Below are 20,492 nucleotides of genomic sequence, written 5' to 3'. Positions count from 1 at the left end.
TCCAGTAATCTGTTAGGTTCTCCCTATGGAAACAGGTTGCACCATGGATAAGTGTTTCTTGAACACTAATTTTGGAAAGGATTCTTAAGAGCAGAGAAGTCCATTAAAGTTACGTTCTGTGATCCCCCAAAACTGGCCCTGTTCATGCTGAATTATTGATGCTTGGCTAATAACATCTGCTTGGGTTGTCTAAACAATCTCCTAGTAAGTTAGGGAAAAATGTGTTTGGAATAAATATGACACAGTATTTTGGCCAGTGGTTGACTGGTATTCTAGTTGTAATAGCAAATTATGAATAATAATTTCAAGGTGAAGGGAAAATGATAATACCATCAGACTCTACAGGAATGGTAGCACACACTAATTATTGGATTTTCTTCACTTACAAAATTATAGTGACTATTCAGTGGAAACATATATTAGCTCATTTTCTTTCACAAATACTGAATGCCACTGTAGCCATGTTGAAATCTGATACAGAATCCTTTTGAAAACGAGTTGGAAACTGATATTATTTAATAACCTAAACTACCATGCCCCTGGGGGGTGCGGGGGGGGGGGAGGCATAACTGCTCTGAGTTGCAAATTCCAAGTAAGTTGTTAACCTCAGTGGGTTAGTTACAGTGATCAGATACTTTATATTCTGTAAGAAAGTTAAGTTAGGATATAATCTAGCTAGAATTCCACTTTACTTTTAAACTTTGATACAAACATCTCTTGCACAAAGCTCATCTGCATTCTTCACAGTTCAGCACTGCAGCCTATGCCATGCAGATCACTTCCTTGTGTGAGGATTTCTCAGAAAACAATAGTATTTAGGGGATTTCTTGATTGTTCTTAGAACTGTGAACATTTCTGAAAACAGACCATTACCAACACAGAACGCAGGAGAGAGAATTTATTAGGTTATATAGCACAAGTGTTGGAAACATAATGGTCATATTTAGGTCTGGATTATAGAATAGATTTGAGAAGATATTTAGATATAAATTAATTAGATTGAAAGAGCACTAAGTATGAGAGCTGAACAAAATCACACAGTCATTCTTTTATGTTTTACTGTAGCTTTAGCTAATGCTTCGTTAAAAAAATATAATTGAGATATAATGATTATTGTGTTTAACCTTTTCAGTGAATTAATGTAGGCTTGTGATAGAGGAGTTTATCAGCAACCTATAAAATAGAACCTGCTGTATATTTCCTCTATGGTAGAAATAGGCGATTAAGAAATAAGAATCAGAGAACAAATTACTATTTTTCACTTCCCTCTGATTAACCGTGGCTGGTCTGTTTCAAGATAGAGTATCCGTGTTCATTTATATAGCGAGAAAATGTAATGTGCTCCCCAGAGGACATAGCTGGGTCAAATGCTGAGAGCTGACTGCTTATAAGAGATCAAAATGATTTTTAAAGATAGAAATAATTGTTTATAAACCTTATTTAATTATGGGTACCAAACTCCAATAAACAATGTTACAAGTCAATTTGGAGAAACTGTTCTTGTAGTTTGTCATCACTTAACCACAGTTTAGAGCAGAAGCTATTTAAAATATAGATGTTCATAAATAAAAACTAGTGATTATAACAAATAGTTTTGAATGTGGCATCTGCTTTGGACGATGTTACGATAACAACATTATCACCCATAGAAGCAAAATATACTAATTGTTTACTGCTACTAAATGTTCAGCAGGTGTCTGCTGTGCTGCTGGGCTTTAACTAGAGACACCCTTATGGCCACTTGTTTTAGTGGAATATGACTGAATGATTAGGTGCATTCACCACTAAACAAAAGAATAAGTTGTGGTTGTCTCTTGGCTTGTAGCATATCTGCATGCAGTAGACTTCTTTTCATTATTGTATGCAACCATACATTGAATAACTATTGTTTACTTTTTGATTCAGTGTGGTTTTATGGAATGAATGCATGACATAGATGTCAGGTAGTCATGGCTTCTAATCTTGGCTCTGATGTTGCCTAGCTGTGAGAACTTGATCAAATCTGTGAAATCAAATATTGCAAAGTACCCCATTCTCAGGTCGTTAAGTTCTGAGATGTTGGGTTTGAGAAAGCAAGGATCTGATTTCCTTCGTTGCAGTCCTTCTTCCAAATCTTAAGCTTCTGATTGGCTGAAGGTCCTGTGTGCTTCAGGTTCTCAATACTTTTGGAAATTGCGTCTTGAAGGAGTAAGTGCACAGGTTGCTGTACATAGAGGAGGGAGAGAACCAAAGTGAAGAAACTTACAGCATGTCAAAGACCTGAAGTGAGGGCTGCGGAGGAAGGAGAAAGGAATGCTGGATTGTATCAGAAAAGGGGAAGATGCTACAGTCTGAGGAGTATGAGGGAATGTTAGACTAGAAGCCAAAAGAACACTTGTTTAAAAATGGCTATCAGACACTATATTAAATGTTCTGTATTCTAGAATGGAGAATGTTTGACTTATGAGAAGGTGGAGTAATTCCAATGCCAGCATTGGATTTGATAGATAAATTTTCCTGAAGATGGTATCATTGCACTGAGAAGTGTAGTGCAGGCTTTCTATCTGAGGTTTTTTGTCTTAACCTTTTCCATTATCGCTTCTAGCTCTGTGGCCCTTGAATTTGTTGAATACACCAAAAACTGCAGAGTTTTGACATGTTTTCATTGTTTTCCGAAGCTCTGTGTTCTCAAAATGTTTTCCATCTCTTACCCTCTGTTTTCTTGTTCATTGATCAGCAGTTGTAGATAGCATGTTTCATAGAGAAAAATTCAGAGTTTCAGGCTTCTGAGATGGAAGTGAGAGAAGGTACCTCCTCTGGGTCACTATGTGGAATTGACACCATTTTGATGCAACTGTTAACCTTTCTCAGTTTGTTCACATAAGTGAACTCTTCCATGCTAATTATTTACTGGTAAATGTCATTGTCCTGTCTTGCAGGATTTGCTGTAGCGCAGTGTATAAATCAGCATAATCCATCACCACTCTCATCACCATCTCCTTCAAGCGGCAGTGGGAGTACAGGGCGCTGTGATTCAGTGACTGCAAGCTCAACTTCCACTCCTTCTGCTGCACAGAGCCCATCAGGTATTAAATCACTATTTTCAGCCTAGGAACTAAGGGATTAACAGTAGTTTATAATAAAATTAACTTACTGAATTATTAGGTTAAATACAGACTAGGACTTTATGTTTTTAGAGCACTTGATCATTTTTCTAAACCAGTTAAAGTAAATTGCAGTGCAAATTTTAGTGATCTTCTCAGATTTCTGGAACTCTGTATTCAATAAATACTTGACATCTTTCAGTGATGATCTTAAATACTAGTGAAATAACTTCCTGCTGGTCTGATTTGTCTCCTAGCACATACAACTTTTTTTTTTTTTTTTTTTAAACTAGAAGTATTGGTTTGCATAAACTTATAGTAGGAGACTTCACATGAAGCATCTCTTCTGAACTGGGCAGCATTTGCTTTTATGCGTTTGTCTGATACTTATTTTAAATTAATTATGAGCCAAATATGCGATACTTGAAAGCAGTTATTATTCAGATGCTAATAGTGTACAGCTTTTGCCGTAAGACTCTCCTTTGGTTGAACAAAACAGCTGAGGAGGCTATTGCAATGGTGCAAAGGAAGCTGGCACATCAGCTAACTGACAATTATAACTTTCATGAAGCTGTGTATGTATTGGTGAGTATACTTAGTGGATATGTTAATATTGGGGCTTCTTGTTGCATTAAAACTCCTTCATTCTTCCTTTGTGTGTTGTATTAGTAGAGAATCCTACAGCTGTTTGTTCTGAATACCAATTATATGGTAGACAGCCTCAAGCTGGAGGCTGAGCAAGAAATTCTGAAACAGCACATTGAAATGCTTTCATTCTGCAACAGCGCTGCTCCACTTAAAAACAAACAAACAAAACTCTCAAGACTTTTTCAAGCAGTCCCCTCATTTTGGTAGTCACCTTCAGTGTTGATCAGTCTTTGAAATGATTGTTCCAGTTCCCTCTATTATGGCATAGCATTTTGCCTTCATTTGAAAGCCTCACGTAGATAAGTTTAAACTTTTTCTGCAGCCATACCAGGAATGATACAATCTTTATTATGCATTTAGTTTTCTCTAGGTCATAAAATGCCTTAGTATTACTGAACGCTATCGGGAGATCAGTGTACACTCTATATTTGAAGTGGCTAGCCTTCTTGCAAGAAGTACCGCTTAAAAGGGTAAAAAAAAAAAAAAGGCTGCCTATCAAGTTTATGAATAATATGGAGAGCATTCTAGCACCCAAACTAGATTAAAAAACATGTTATAATAGACTCACGTATAGTCAAAATATTCTTGCAGTGTGTATAATTCTGGAATAACATATGTGGGTGTTCATATGCAATCTATTCAAAACTGCAAAAAGATCTCATTTTATTTTCTTTGTTGACAAGTGATTACTGTTACTTAGTCTTTTGAGAGACTAGACAAATATGTGGAGATTACACAGAGGGAAGAAGTGGTATGATTTGTCAAACGGCTTACCTGCTACTGCTATGTCCTCTGCTCTATTTGAATCCTCAGTGTGATCAAGAAATGAAATACAACTACAAGTTCTTGGCAACGGTCTCTAAGAGAAAATTGTGGTAAAGGAGATTTTTTAAAAAATTATTTTGTTGTTGTAAATAACATGGTAGGTCACAGAAGTATCAAACAAGACCATACTGCATGTTTCAGACAGAGATCTTTCCAAGTGCATATAGTCTGACTTCTGTGAAAAACTGAGTAAATCCAGAGCAGATAATTCCCCATCTAGCATAACAAGATAGTACATCATAAAAGAATAATCATAGGCTGCAATTACAAAAATAAAATCTACTTATTCAGTATACAGGCATTTGTGTAATGTAAAGTCCTGTTTATTTTTCATGCAATTAAAAGAGCCTAGTGAGAGGAGGCTGTTCATTGTTTAAAAAACAAAAATCCGAGGAAGGTTTTGAAAAGTCTGTTTTTCAGTGTCTGCACTTTACCAATTAGATTGCATGAACTGCCTGCATTTAGTGTGACCTGCATTGTGGCTTAATCATAAAGTGTGTTCGAAACGCCATGTCATGCAGGAAAGAAGAGTCTTCTGTTTTTTGCACAGGATCTAGGGGCGCTGGTAGGATATGATTTAGCAAATCTAGTTGTGATGACACAAGAAGTCTGTGCCCTATTGCTTTGGGGATAGTGACCTTCAACAAAGTCAGTGGAAACAAACAGGAGAGTCTGCTTCAGCTATGGCAGTGCCAAGTCAGCATCTTGCATTAAACCACTGTAGGGATAAATTTTGAGCTAAACTCCTGGATTTTGTTCCAGTGCTCTACTCTGAGGGCAGTGATCTCAGAGGAAGACAGCGACTGTATGTGCGTGAGCAGTGCAATGGGAAAACAAACAGTTGGTGCTGAGGCTCAAACATTTGTCCAGCATGTGGTTTGAGGATTTTGATTTGTACTAGATTTAGTCTGACCTCCTGGATCAAGCATCCCTGACATGTACGTGGTTCAGAGTTGTCCAAAAGACCACTTATTGGTTCAGACCTATGTTTCTGTTAACATTTGAAGTGCATTTTGTGCACACGTGCTGCATATCTTATGGTTTAGTTTCCTTGTGAAGGAAACTCATTCATGTACATGCAAACTGTTCTTCAAACTAGACTAAAGTATTAAGTGTGCATAATTCTATAAAACTGCACAACTGGTCTGAACCAAAATGTTAGTGTCTTTGCAGCCAATAATGGACAGGCAGCATTATAACTACTTATAGTTGAGAAGCCAATGGTGTCTCAAGGTCCTTAGACTAGACAGGATTCTGAAATCCCTTAGGTTCTGGAGCTGAGTCCTTTTGGGGAAGGGACATCTCCGCCCCAGATGGCTTTGTTGACACACTTTTCATTGATCTGCAGTGTCAGAGCAATTCTGTGATCTGTATTTCTGGGAGCAGTTTTTCTGCGTTAACTGATTTGATCAGTTTATTGCAAGTTGATAATGAATGTTCTCTTTTTTATAGTATTTATACATAATTGTGATCTATACTGGAAGCTGCTGCCAGAAGCATGACTGTGAAAGAGACAATCTGGTTGGCTTGTCCAGATGGCTGTTCTGTAGGCTTGGGCATGAACAGAAATACGCTACTGAAATTAAGTAATGGTGTCTTGACCACTATTTTTCTTACCATATCAGCTCTGATAGCCCACTCAGCAAACTACTAAAACAGCTCTGCTGGTATTTGTCCTCTTCAGTGTAAAACTAAGTGATTTTCACTTAACTTGAAAGTTATTTAAACTAAGCTGCCTTACTCTGCTGTGAAGTAGAGGAGGAGGCGGCTTCCGTGATAAGAAGTGGCATGAAAGATTGTCACCCCTTCAAAGCGGGAAGTAACAAGTAGCTGGTGGACAGCAAGCAGAATTACCAAGATCTGTTTTGTGACCCAGGGTAGCACTTGAATGCTGCCACCAGTCAGTCATATCTAAGCCTCCTTTTTCATTTCCCATCCCATTTTAAACAAACACACACACGCGCACACACACGTGTGAGCATACATACTTTCTCCCTGTCTCTACTTCCCTCCTACCTTACTTTTTCTACCAGCTGATCTGGTTGTTGACAATGAAGAACATGGTGAGAATCTGCTAGGTTGCCCAGGAAGTTCAGTCAAAGAAGGCCAGCCAAGAAAAGGTGGAGATGGGTAGATGGACTTCAAGGAAACTACTCCAGCTACCTTCCCTAAGAGCAACATCTTAAACCATGACAGCTGTTTCTACAGTTAACTTGTAATTATGCTGTCCTAGACTACTAGCTCTTGAGGGATGCAGACTGTACAAGGTTTGATACGTTTGAGATGGTACTTCTAATTTTCATAGGGTTTGGAACATAATACATTGATATTTACATAGGACAGTGATAGATGAGAGTGAAATACGGAAAAGTTGCATATTAGTGGAGAAAAAACAATGTTACAAGGTAGTGCATATATTAACAGTTAAATATTTAAGAGTTTTTTTGCAAAGAGTTTATGCTACTTCATATCATGCGAAAAAGTTTTTTGCAAAATGTATTGCAGGAAAAAAATTAACTTTCATTTTTTATTCAAAATACTTGACTTGCTATCACTCCTACCTGCATAAAGCAATGTCATAGTACCTTAATGTGAGGAGGGATGTTAACTAAACTGACATAAAATTGTCTGACTGTTATGCATATTTCAATCACTGTAAGAAAACAATGGTTGCATTAACTGCTTTTTAATGAATACATTAATTTTTTCCTGAGTTTACAACTATCCTACCTGATAACTGTCACTACACTTTATGGCATAGGTATTTTAAAGCCTAGCAGCTCCTGCATTTACAATATTTGGGGATTAAGTTTAGCCTTTTGTGAGATCTCAGCTCCTTAAAATGGAAAAAGCAGAAGCTGTTCATTAAAGAAAGGAGAGTCCCTAGCAAGACAGAAAAAGCAGCATCAGGTTCTGAAAACGCTGCTGTCAGGTTGGTTTTTTATGTGTATATATATGTTTAAAATCTTTAAATGTACCTATCTGTGTTGCTATGTAGAAGATAAAAATGTTTTCTTGCTAGGCAGATCTTAATCATTAAACTTCTGAGCTTAGAATAGTCTCTTCTTGGCTGCACTTACTGAAACTGTACACTTCTGTGAGGTGCTTATTTTTATGTATGCCAATAATTAAGATAAAGAACCTCTCTTACAGTAAGTTAGCATTCTTCCAGAAGTGTATATGTGTAATTTCATCTATGCTGTATTTTATCACTTTTTAAGTTGTCTAAAGCCCTGAAATGCATTTTGCTCCATTACTTAAGAAAATGTTTACACTGAAGCAATGACTATCGAGGACTTCAGAAGACATTGATCTTCTTTGCCATTTATGCTGTATTTCATGCTTTTGGCAGATACTGATGGTAAATGGACTAAAATAAGTAGAAAGAGCTATCCCTTGTTGCACAGAATCAATTGGATTCTAGTCTGTAAAGTAAAATTTATATATGTACCAACGAGAGGATGCTTAATCAAGCATGGAGAACCTGTAAAAGCATTGCCTGCCATCTTACTGAAACCATCCCTCTCTCTTCCCTCTCTGATCAGTAATGTAAATGTGCTGTGACTGTTTCTGTTCTACGATGCTAGTAATTTTCTAACTAAGTAAGGAAGAAATACTTTTGTTTCTTGAAAGTTTCTTTTCCAGAAACTTTCTATGCACTGAGCTTCATCATCTTAACTGCTGTTATCTTTTAAAAATACTGCATTTGGCTTTATTATAATCCAAATGTAATACTTCAGTTTTCTGTCTAAGGGTAGCAGCGCTGCACAGTCTGAAGTATTGTCACCTTCTCAGTAGTACACCTCTTATTTATTGCCAGTGAGAATCGGAATAATGCTATATCACCAGAATCCGTAATAAGATAGCTTCTTTTAATTTTTTTAAAGCATGAGTCATATTGTAATGCAAAGGCCTGCCAGTCCCACCTCAGTGTAACTGCTGTCAGAATTGCAAGACCTAGCCCAGAACATATCATGTACATTTCCAGATAGGTAAGCAAAAAATAACTTTAGTTAAATTCACTTTTTCCTAAAGAATGAATACTTCCATCTTCAGAAGTATTTCCCAAACTGACAAAGCTCTTGGTGTAGTGTTAAATTGTATTCAAGATATCAGCAGTTATGGATGTGTCCTTGTCCCTTATTCTTGTTGCTACTCTAACATTTATCCTTTGTCTTCATTCCAGTTTCCCTTCCTTGTTTCATTGTTAAAGCCTTCGTATGATATATCACTGTGTTTTCCTCTAGTAAGATCTGGCAGGAAAGGACGACGGCGGGTGTTTAGTCTGTCGGAGGCTGACAGTCACGGTGGACACTGGGTTTAGGTCTTCAAGCAGCAGCTGCAACCGAAACTCACGCAATATCAATTCAGGCAGGTTCCTCCATAAGATTTCAAAAGCCCACAACAGTTAATGAAACATAACGATATTTGATTTCCATGCTCACAGCAATGATGGAGATGTAGGGAACTGAAGAAAGTATCTTAAATATTTGACTATACTGTTATATACTGAGAATCATGCAGCAATAGTTAGCTGTTTCTGAAAGTCTTTTACTCATTTTTTTCCATGATTTTCTCTCTTGCCAAAAAATGGAAGTCCTGTTTACCAGGAAATGATATATCAAACCTCCAGCTTCAAAGCAGCTATGTCTTCATTTGCACAGGGGCAGCCATGGCTGTAGTGGAATTTAGCAAGCTCAAGTTCCTAAATGGACAGGAATGCAGGTAGCTAGCTAACAGCAGGAAATCTATTTACAACTCACGTAAAACAGACATTCAGCCTGAGATTCTCCTTGGACTGTGATGATAGAAGCTTGTTTTTCTGTGATTATCAAATTCAGGTAGATGGCTTTATGGACTGTTTAATTGTCTGTCTGAAGGGAAAAAAAAAAAGGTGGGGGGCAGGGAAGCAGATAGGAAAAAGATGGAAATAGACTTCAGACTTCTTTCTTACTATAACAGGTTATAAAACCTGTTTTAACTTGAATCTAATTTACTACTTTTTTTCACCATCATGGCATGAAAATATTTTACTCTGTTAATATTATATAAACATCCTTTGTCATTTTTATAGATTTGCTTTGCATCTTTTCACTTAATGCTCTGAGGGTATTTTTGGTTTTTTGGTTTGTTTGTTTTTCCTTTCATAGTGTATTGCTGAACAGCTTAGGACACTTTTCTGTGTATTATGTTCATTCTTTCCTTGTCCTGTTCTTTTCTACCTTCTTTCCCTAATAATAATCTTTAACTTCTGTTACATGTGATTTGTTTTGGAATTTTTTCTGTAATGATAACCTTGGTAGCATTATAGAAGCGCTGAACAAAATCTAAGGTTGCTGAACACTTCATTTTCCTCTGCATCCAAAGAGAGCTAATATTCTTTTCTTGAGTTTTTTTCAGTGAGGGTGCATCTTCTTGCTAATTGTCTATACAAGTTTCGTAGACTACAAGACTTCAGGCCATACATAAATATATATTATGTATTTAGATCCTTTTCTGAATTGAGTCTGAACTCAAAATGCTTTGAAGTTTTTAGCCTCATAGATGTTCTTATTAACAATTACTGTCCTGAAACCATGTATACAATTAACTGGGAGCTGTTATGTGTACGATCTTTTTAGATCAAGAAGATGATCCAATTTTTCATTGTAATGTCTTTTATATTCCAAATTTTTATGCCAAGATGCTGGATCTCTGCATTCTGTTTTCATTTCAGTTTCCTTGATCCATAGTCTAGGAATACCTGTTTTTCCTCTTAAGCATCTTTGTATTCAAAAGGTATAGGAGATCATCCTACTTTAAAACCCGTACTTAGGGTTAGCTTACAGTTGCAGTTTTAACCTGAGTACACATGTGAAATAGCCAAGGGATCTGTGACAGCTTGGTCACAAAGGTTCGAGTACCTCTAGCAGCCATAGTTTATAGCTGTGATTGCAGAGTACAATTTTTACTTACGTAGTTGTTTAGGGAAGATAACATATTGCCAAATAATTAGAGTTGTTGACCTTTTCTGGAAAATGTTAGATAGATATAGATATCTATCTAACTATATCTAAAGATATAGATATAGATATCTTTAAAATGAACTCCTCGTACATTGGCATTTGCTTTCTGCCCCTGCAGCGACTAGCCGCAGTTTGCTAATCCCTAGTAGCTTTGGCAGTTGTGCCATGCTGGGTTACAGCAAATCTGTCACTGCTGCCCTTAAATACCGTAATAGAGTGAAGGAAGTGAAGTGCAGACAGCTACTAATGGAGTATTGAGAGTAGAGGAGAGGAAGAATTACTGCTATTGATAATAAATATCACAGAAGATCTCTACTTTTGCATTTCTATTTATAAACACTGCAGCTGAAATCAAAGGACACAATGAGTTTGTTCTGCTCACTTTTTTGGTATCTGCTGTCTTTTTTTCCAAATGTGTTTTCAGACTTTTCAATGGAAAATTTGAGTTTATTGACTCCAGATACTTTTCTATGGAGACTTTTTTTCAACTATTTCCTTTACCTTTGTAACGTTAAAAAGGGGGTCACTTTAGCATTCATTTAGATCCTGCGAGGAAGGATTTGAGACAGCATAGCGTAACAAAAGGATGTTTTTCTATCCATCATGATTTTAATAAATTATGTAGGAATTCTGTCATATCTTGTTGGGGATGGGAAGAATGACTAAAGTGTAATGCAGAACTAGAAGTGAAGTAGCAGAACTGTAATAGAAATATGCTCTAGTATACTATTTCTGACCAGAGTATCACTCACTGATATACTTTACTTACCAGAATGTCTCAGGGGTCTGAATCCTGAATTTTGGTGAATATTTTTACCATATTTATAGATCAAAAGTAGTGTTGGCAGTGTATAATATTCTTTTTTTAAGATTCTATAAAATTTAATTTAAAACCACTGCAAAGAAGCTCACTGGTTTTTACATATTTAAATGTTAGCTTTTATCTTGGAATTCAGAGAAATGAAGTTTTATTTCAATATTTTCTTAGCAAGTCATTTTCCACGCAAACCTTTCATCACTTCCTCTGTTATCAGTACCACGTTCTCACTAAAGCTTCCTGACAACTAATAAGAATCTGCAGTTACTCCTGCATCTGTCCTAGCTTTTCAAAATTAGTGATAAAAAGAGACAAGATTTTTTACGATCTATAAATTTTGTTTTTCTTTATTAAAGCAAGAAGCTTTAGCACCAGTTCAGCAAAAAGTAAAATTGAGTGGTTTTCTGAAGTGAGAGTACATCTTTGTTTGGGTTATCTCAGCAGAAAGATGAGAAAACAATTGTCTCTTACTGATATTCCAAACTACTCCTTTCTTTTTTTTTTTTTTTTTTTGGGGGGGGGGGGGGGAACCATTCCATTCTAAGCTTTGTTTTCCCTTGTTTTGCCTTATGTTCATGTTTTCTGTTATTTTGCAGGAATAATTGGAATCGTATTGAAACTGATATATCTTAAGGTTGTTGTGTATTAAAAACAAAAACTAATTCTTAGATTCTGTATTCACTACATTGCCTTGTAGATTTTTCTGCAGATGCCTGTACACTTGAACACATGCTGTTTCTCATAAGAGCTCTAAAAATGGGCTGTCTTGAAGCTGGATACCTGTTACTTTAATGGCATCTATTACCCTAATCTGAAAAGAAAAACATTGACTTGTCTGTGAAGACTTGCTCATATAAGGCTGTGTACCTCCCCCCATCCCCTTCATTCAGTATCCATCTGAGCCAAATGAGCAGTTTGCTTGATAGATAGCTAGGATTTTAAGACAGAAAAGGGCAGTACAAATAGCTATTAAAATGTTTTTCATTGGGTGGGAAGAGCTAGCAGCATATCAGTTTTCTGTGCGATGCAATTGCTTATTCCTAATTTTATCCATGTTGTGTGCTCCATGCTTATGAGCAAAAAATGCATATAACAGAAGTCTGTATACAAACAGGCTTATTCAGTACTTTCCAGTTACAGTAAGCACGTTGTTCCATTATACTTCTTGTTCTGCCATACTTCTATTTTTTTATAGTTCAGTTGTCACTTAAATCTGGATTTTGAGAATGGATTGTGCACAGAAATGACTTCCACAACTTTGCAAGAACCAGACAGCCTCTTGGGAAAATTAATTTTACAGGGGTTGCTTTGTTATTTCTAAAGAGCTTCCTCATATGGGGTGGTGGGTGTTCATTTCAGTCTATACTAAATTCTGGTGAGCCTTTCTTATTCTCCCTCTTGATCTAATCTCTCCAGGAATATTACAGATATTGCTACACATTATAATATTAAACATACACATTTTCTCATTTCTAATGTGAACAGTTTATTGCTGGCATTTTACATTTTGCCTTCATAATATTCTGTGGTTTTTTTCTAATTACTGAAAAGTGAATGTGTAAGCATAGTGCTTCACAGAACTGCATTTTCCACCTGAGTACTATTCCTTATGAATATTTAAGAATACACTGTTAGGCTTTAACACACAGTGTACACACTAACTTGAACGTTGATTGTTTCTCAATGTTTTCTTTGATAGATGACTCTTCAGCTCCAGAGCAGCCTCAGATGACCATTTCTGGTCAGATGATGTTGACTGATGAAACTCTTTCAGCTGTCTCAAAGTCTAGCAAGAACGCTGTAAAACACAGTGACATAGAAACAGCAAACCTGTCCCCTAGCCTGATTCCTGCACAGCAGCCCACAATATCATTAATATCGGATGACAATACAGATGCACTAAGCGTAGAGTCGCTTACATTGGTCCCACCAGTTGATTCACACAGCATTCGTACATTCAGCTACATTCCTCAGTCCTCTTTGCAATCTGAAGTTGAAGTTTGCAAGGTGAAAGAAAGAGAGGAAGAATGTTCTGACTCATGTCAACCTTTGGACTGTGATAAACAGTGAAGCAAATGCAACCAGTTTCTTCGTCATTTTTTTTGGGCAAGTGCAGATACTTCTTGAACCATTAGAGGCCAGCTGGTCCACAAGAAGAGGCCCACTGATGAAAGAGAATATCGGCAGCTTTTTAAATAAACATCAGATGTTCAGCATATTTAAACTGAGTTGGGGGGGGAACTGTTTTGAATCTGGGCTGGATGTTTCCACAACCATTTCTGTTATACAAGAACACAAAAGTATTTCAGAGCACCTACTTTCTTTAAATACAGTTCCAGCTGCAGGAACTGGGTTAGTTGTAAAAGCTCTACAGTATTATGGAGAAGTGAAGAAATTTTGGGATACCTGGCTTCGGGATATTGAATCATTATTTTGTTGGAACTGGCGACATGCCATTGACAAGGAAAAAAGTATATATTATAGTACAGATGTATCATTTCCATTTGAGACAAGTTTTTTGTTTTTTTTTTTTTTTTTAATACTGATCTCATTCAGCTTTTGGAGGTCTGCATGATAACAGCAGGCTTGGCCACTTTCAGTGTTGTCTTCATAGGACTCTAAACTTCAATATTGTATTTTCCATGTGTAATATTTATTTCAGGGTTTGATTCAAAGCAAGATATATATCTAACCTTTTTTAGAAGGTAAACGCCTCAAACTTAAAAAGGCTTATTCAGGTTAACATAAGTGATTTTTGAGACTTCCTTAGTCTTTGCTTAACCATCTGCAGAAGAATGTAAAATATTTTGAGATTGCTATAGCTTGTTTGTTCTCTTCTGACAGTCAGATTGCTACTCATCTGAGGAATGAAGAAATCCATTCTACTGAAGGACAATTTTTAGAAGCAAACAGTTGAAAGAGTGGTTTTTTTCTTTCTTGTTGTTGCTGTTGTTTTTTTAATTTTGCATCTTCATGTAGGAGGAAGGTCACCACACCTAACTGATAACTCCAAGTACGAAACACAGAAGGGAAGGTATTTTTTTCTATCTGGGATAGTATCACTGTTTAAAAAAAAAAAAAGTTAAATGAAATTGCTACGTAAAAGTGATTCTGATCTTATGCTTGCCTTACTTTGCCTTGTAGATCCTGATACTGAGGTGACAAAGTAATGGAAAAGTTTTGATTAAAGTTTGGCATGTTTCTTGCTGACTTGATTCATAACTTAACATGAATAGAGTTTAAGCTTTCTCATCGGTTTCCATGTGTGTTAATTTAAATTAGTAATAAGATGAGCAGAATGTTATTGCTGGTCTTCACATAGCATTATCAAGTGCTCTGCGCCTCTCAAAGGTTAAAGACTACTATTTGCTTTACATGATATTGTGATTTCAATCATCAGTGCAATCTGTTTCCTGATTCTGTCTCCACTTGCACTGATCTGATATCAGATAGGTAAATCTGAGAAGTTTTTACCTACTTCCAGTTTCCGTTCTCTTACTGTCTCTGTCTGTCAGATGGACTACTGAACTGATTTTAAATATTATATCTTGAGATTGAATAATCCAAAGGTATAACTTTGCTCACTTTTTCAGTCTTTTCCATAATGTAATAACTTAATAGTTGCAAAACGTGCATATACAAGATGAAAGCCAGTGAATTTTCTCTTCCTTTATCAGCTTTTTGCATGCTATCTTGTTGATTTCTAGTTTTCTGTGGCTTCTACTTTGTATCAAATTGAATTAACCATTTCTCTGACCATTTCAGATAGGCTCAAACTCTAAATGAAATCTGAGAATTAGGTATCCTCAGCACTACTGTGGATGTGGGATGAGAATTTGGCCTTGCAGCTGGAATGAGAGCCCACCTTTTTTTGTCATATGCTTAGGGTAAGTTTACACTGCAGTCACTGTTGGCAGCTAATGTAGATGGACCTGAAGTAGCCTAGGCATCAGGAGCAGTTTGGCCACAGGGACCACATAAATAATTTTTTTTATTAGCTGAAGTGATTGCAGACTACACTTACTCTAAGATGTGGCAGTATTACACTGTAGCCCCACTAATATTTTAAAAAACATTATAAAAAATGATGCCTTACTTAATTTGAAAACATTTTATGTTATTTGTTAACCTTAACTCTTTACCTAGATTACAGAAAATGCCACTGTGCAGGCTGAGTCCTCTTAAATAGAATTAATTTTGGACAAGAAAAACCTTGATCTTTATTTATCTAATTTAAAATCCAATTCTAGCAAGATTAGGGCCATGTACAAAGAGGCTTTTTAATGGGCATGCATAATCTCACTCTTGAGCCATACTGCACAACAAATGGGACAAAGGGAAAGAAAGCCAACTTAGTTTGTGCTCTTCATTAACTTCATTAATTAATTTTAAATCTCATGACCAATTGTCTACTGAGCTCTCCAAAGGAAAGGGCTGAGAGAAATAGGTACTGCTGTTAAGAAAATAGAAGACTAGGTCTACTGTGTAAACCACTCCTGGCAGAGCTTTATGGGACAAGGGGTGGTGAAGTGGGATATCTGTTAGCAGTTCTGGCAAAAGCTCTCTACAAATGTGCAGTTACACTAGGAAAGTTCTAGCCACATCAGCTCTACCAATATTGTGCTATTATATAAAAAGTAGCAAAGTGTTTAGACCAACCTAAATTTCTGAAGGGTTGTGTCACAGAAGCAATTACTTTGTCTGTTTCTAATATTAAGGCATATTGTATAAAATCTGCCTGTGCTTCATGCTGCAGGAGGAGAGTTCAGAATGTAAAAGCTCTGGAGATGCTGAAATGTCTGTCATCTGGCAATCTTTTTATCTCTCTAAAACTATGATGTTACTCATCTACAATTCCTTGAAGAGTATCATATTTATCTCTCTCTTATCAGAAAAAAATCAAGGGCCGTTTCCTTACCCCCCCTTTCACTGTAAAAAGGAAACTCAACCAAGAAAGCATTAGCACATCAGCCACAAATTTAATTTTTTTCTAAACAAAAGTTGATTTGAATCAGTATAACATCACTTTTTTTAACTAAATCCAGATACCAAGTTGCAAATGACAAGAGCAGCTAAACAACTGACCATTCATAAGGCTCCATGTTTCAGTGTAATACCACAGAGGGAAGGTGAGGAAACTACAGTCACGTTAAAAATAGATACAGAAATGGTCCAGTGCAGAATCCTGAAATTTGGTGTGAGATGCTAAATTCTCAGTCTTTGTTTGTAAAGACTGTGCTCATCTTCAACAGCATTCAATGGATTTGCTGAATATAAACATAAAACAGTTCTATTATTCCCATCCTTTTGAGACAAGCCAAAGAAGCCAACGCATACTAATTATTTCTTTGCTATTTCCTGATCTATGCCTCCTGTATTTTATCAAATTTTACCAGTATACTACTTTTTTAAACAGAACTATGGGTTGCCTTCACAGACCTTTGACATCTCGCTTTCTCTTACTGGCCCTCTTGTTTCTCTGTCATCCAGTGTACAATGCTGGACAACACTTGAACTTTTCCCTCTTGGAGAGTAATGCCATCATACATTTGGTAATCTGGTAAAGAAGAGGAAAAAAAATTAGCACCTAATTCTAATGTCTGCCTCACTAGTGAAGTAATACTTGCAGTTTAAAACTTGTGTAAGAAATTGGGTTTTTTTCAGAACTTTTTTTTATATTGAAAGAAACCAGACATTGTTTCCTGTACTTCACTTTATAGGCTGTGTGGATTAAACCAAATTCGTTAGAAACTTGATCATGTATATTCCTACCGGAGCCTATATTTGCATGTGAAGTCATGAATTATCTACAGTATAAGGACTGAGATCATTCATATTCTCCACTGCTAACTCATGATAAATTCCAATTCTGACTTCTGTTCCTTAAATTAAGCTGAGGTTATTTATATATGTGTGTGTGTGTGTGTGTGTGTGTGTGTGTGTGTGTGTGTGTAATGTATAGTTACACCTTGTAAACTCCTCATCATTCTTCACTTTACAACACAGAATTTTCTTTCAAGTCATTCAGTGAGGAAAAATTAGGGCTGTTTTTCAGAGTGAAATTAACTTTTTTGAAATACTGTTGCTAAAGTATAGGTATGTGACATTTAAAACCCCTTCTTCCCTATCCAGAATTTGACTTAAATCTGAATCAGTACTCACAGTTTAAGTTACCGTCCAGTGATTCGCACATACCCTTCACTCAACAGTGACAGAATACGGGGGAAAAAGAGTTCCTTTGTGGATTTGAAGTATTGTTGTTGCATACAGAATTTTAAAGTAGAAGGTTGAAGTAGTTTGTTTATAGCAAAAATCAGCAATACTCAGCAGGACTTAAGTTATTGTGATTTTTTTTTTTTTCTAACTAAGCAGTAAGACATGAGTAGCTGTAATTTCCACACTCACAGCAAGTGGCCTTGGGTGATTACTTTAACCAATCTAGAAATTCAATAATTGCCCTGTAATTGAGTGTCATTTTGCTAATAGGAAATGGATTTTTTTGTAAAGTACATGAAACTGTTAAAACTGTATGCTTAAAGGCATAGGTAAGCTATCAGATAATCAGGTGAAACTTTATGTAAATGTATGAAGCCACTTCATAAAAGTAAATGCTAATCATGTGTTGCTTGTGCTCTAGTCACTTTTCTTTTGCACAAGTATTATAGGTAAATGACTACAGAATAGCCCAATGAGTAATTTTGCTAACCAGTATGTACTACTTTTCCAAAAGGTGGGCACGCAAAAAATTCTGATGTTGACTTCACTAGCCAGCTTAAGTTTAATGGTGAGTTGCTTTTAAATGAACATTGCACAGGCAGCTGTTGTCTAGAAAGCTAAACCTATATTAGTCATATGATTGAATAAAAGATATGGAAAGAGACATGGAATGGGGACAGCAGTGAGATCTGGGCATTGTGCCTCAGCGATAATAAGTCTCCTTGATGAGTCTCCTACGCGTTTTCAGACAACATTGAGTTATCTGAAACATTTTGACAGCATTGACTGGTCTGACAACATTTTGAGACATTTTCAGACAACCCTGAGTGTCTAAATACATGGTTTGTTTAAAGTCCTCTTCCTGTTTTGCTTGAAGGAGCTTCTTGGTACTGTCACTGTTTGACCATCACTGCCCTACCCTAGGATATCGCTAGCCTAGATGCTGCACACCTATTATCTGGAAGTCTTTTTAGGGGGGTGACTCTCTAGTCTTGCCTGTTTTGTTGCTCTCATCTTTTCCCACATTGGCAGCACGAATTAGAGATGTATAGTATAACTCTTGCTGTCTCTTACTAGCTCCTGAAAAATAGGTGGTGACCCAAGCAGGGCTCGCTAGGGTGGGGGCTTTTTTTGGAGGGGGGGAAGGGAGGTGCTTATTTTTCTGCTGCTCAGCATTTTTGATGAGTAAGAGGCACAGGGAGATGCAGTTCTGCACTGAATCTCGATCAGAAGGTTCTTTCATATGGAAACATATTTTTATATTACATTTATACAGAATTGTCCCTATTTTGAGCTCAGAACATTTTTAAAGATCTGCACGTTGCTTAGATTTGATTCCTTTGGAAGATGTTATAAAGTATGTATTTTATGTTTGCTAATGTACAGTATTACAAATGTAAAACTAAACTTTGCTTGTCTAATAAATATACACTGTGGAGGTACCAGTTTTATTTTTATTTGCTAACTTGATTGGTTCTTAATGAATAGGAAAAGCAAAACTTGTCACTACTGGGACTGTCTTGTTAGCATAAATGAAGGTGAGGAGTGCTTTGTTTTTTTTATCAAAGTAACTACACAGGGCTTAAGAAGCAGATAGTGACTAAGAATACTTGTTTAGTTGAAGTTGTTGGTGACAAAAATTAGAGTTAAACAAGGTTCAGACTAGTATATTGTGTTCCCAGGATTATTTAAGATTATGATCTTAAGTTACGTGAGTGTGTGTGTGTCCCCATTCCCTCCCCTGCCTGTTCTGGGCACTCACTCTAGTGTAAAGTCTGTATAAGGCATGATAATTGCTATCTGGTATCCAAGCATGTATGATGAATCAAAGGAGATGAGAAAGTCTGTCTCTTTCTATTTGGGTGTGTTTAAGGACTAACTGTGGCAGAAATATTTACAGTGAATATGAAGTTAATTGATAATAGGTTCAAGCCTGCAAATGTATGGGCAATTAGAATTTCTAGGTTTGTTTTGCCCAGAGATAGCACTGGATAAAGAGATTGTTACAACTCCAGGGGACCTGCTGGAAGCACGGTAAACTTCAGGGGTTAACCTTAGGCATCTCCACTTGTGAATGTGTGTTGGCGCTTTGTTGCAAACTCTTCAGTTCATTTTGAGCTTTTCTGCTATTCTGAAAGTTAGTATTAAGTGCAAAGGGGAGGAAAAAAACATTTTTCTAGAAGAATGAATGTACCTGGGCTTTGAACAATACGTAAAGCATTTAGGGAATGCAAAGGACTGTCTTCTTCTGAAATATATATCAGTAATGTTGTGTTTGAAATGCTTTTTTTAATCAATTACAAAAAGAAGTCATCCTGAACACGCACTTGCATTTAAATGGAAAAAAAGTCTGAATACAAGGTTAATTGAATTCTGAAATGTCTTCTCTTCAGGCAATAAGTATTAACTATTTCATGTAAGTTATGTTAGACATTCAGAGTAAATGTGGCAGTACCTAATGTTAATTTAAAGGAAAATGTAAATAGGTGTCTGGGTAGGGAGTGGAGTTAGAAAATGCTGATGTATGGTGCTGAAATCCAGATTCCTATAGCTGCGTCTGTATTTGCTGGCATTAATCATATGTCATGACTGTTGAAACCCTGGACAAGAATGAACAATAGACCTTTCTTTGTAAATGGAACTTGGCAATAAAAATGGTGTTACTGAGAACCCTTCCTTCCCTTTCATGTTCTGTTGCTGGCTTTGGTACACAAGGATATTCAATAACAGTGAAATGCACAGTTTGCAGAAGCTTGCTCTAGTAAAGAAAAATGCTGTTCATGTGTGAACATTAACCATTTTAATCTTTAAGCTGAAAACTGAAATAGCTGAGGGATTTTGGTATTGTGTGTGTAGGAAAAACACAGCAAGCAAGAGAGAGCAGCAAAGAAGCCTGTA

The 20,492-nt window shown here is 36.5% G+C and overlaps 1 protein-coding gene across 3 annotated transcripts in view; it reads left to right on the top strand.

Moving 5' to 3' along the window:
• The window catches only part of CLEC16A (C-type lectin domain containing 16A), a 95,767-nt gene extending 75,503 nt beyond the window's left edge, over positions 1-20,264 (top strand). Inside the window, exons 22-24 of one of the 3 annotated variants that reach the window (XM_026096351.2) lie at positions 2,919-3,065; positions 8,808-8,927; positions 13,078-20,264. In XM_026096351.2, the coding sequence (XP_025952136.1) occupies positions 2,919-3,065; positions 8,808-8,927; positions 13,078-13,448 (638 nt within the window). In that variant the 3' untranslated portion in view covers positions 13,449-20,264. Of the gene's footprint in view, positions 1-2,918; positions 3,066-8,803; positions 8,928-13,077 lie in introns of all 3 variants that reach the window. The other 2 variants (XM_064520395.1, XM_026096353.2) reach the window with 2 other exon arrangements.
• Positions 20,265-20,492: the final 228 nt, after the last annotated feature.

The sequence above is a fragment of the Dromaius novaehollandiae genome, chromosome 14, assembly GCF_036370855.1.
Source record: "Dromaius novaehollandiae isolate bDroNov1 chromosome 14, bDroNov1.hap1, whole genome shotgun sequence".
Taxonomy (NCBI): domain Eukaryota; kingdom Metazoa; phylum Chordata; class Aves; order Casuariiformes; family Dromaiidae; genus Dromaius; species Dromaius novaehollandiae.
The sequence above is the reverse complement of the archived record's forward strand: the minus strand, read 5'-3'. Positions and strand labels throughout refer to the sequence as shown.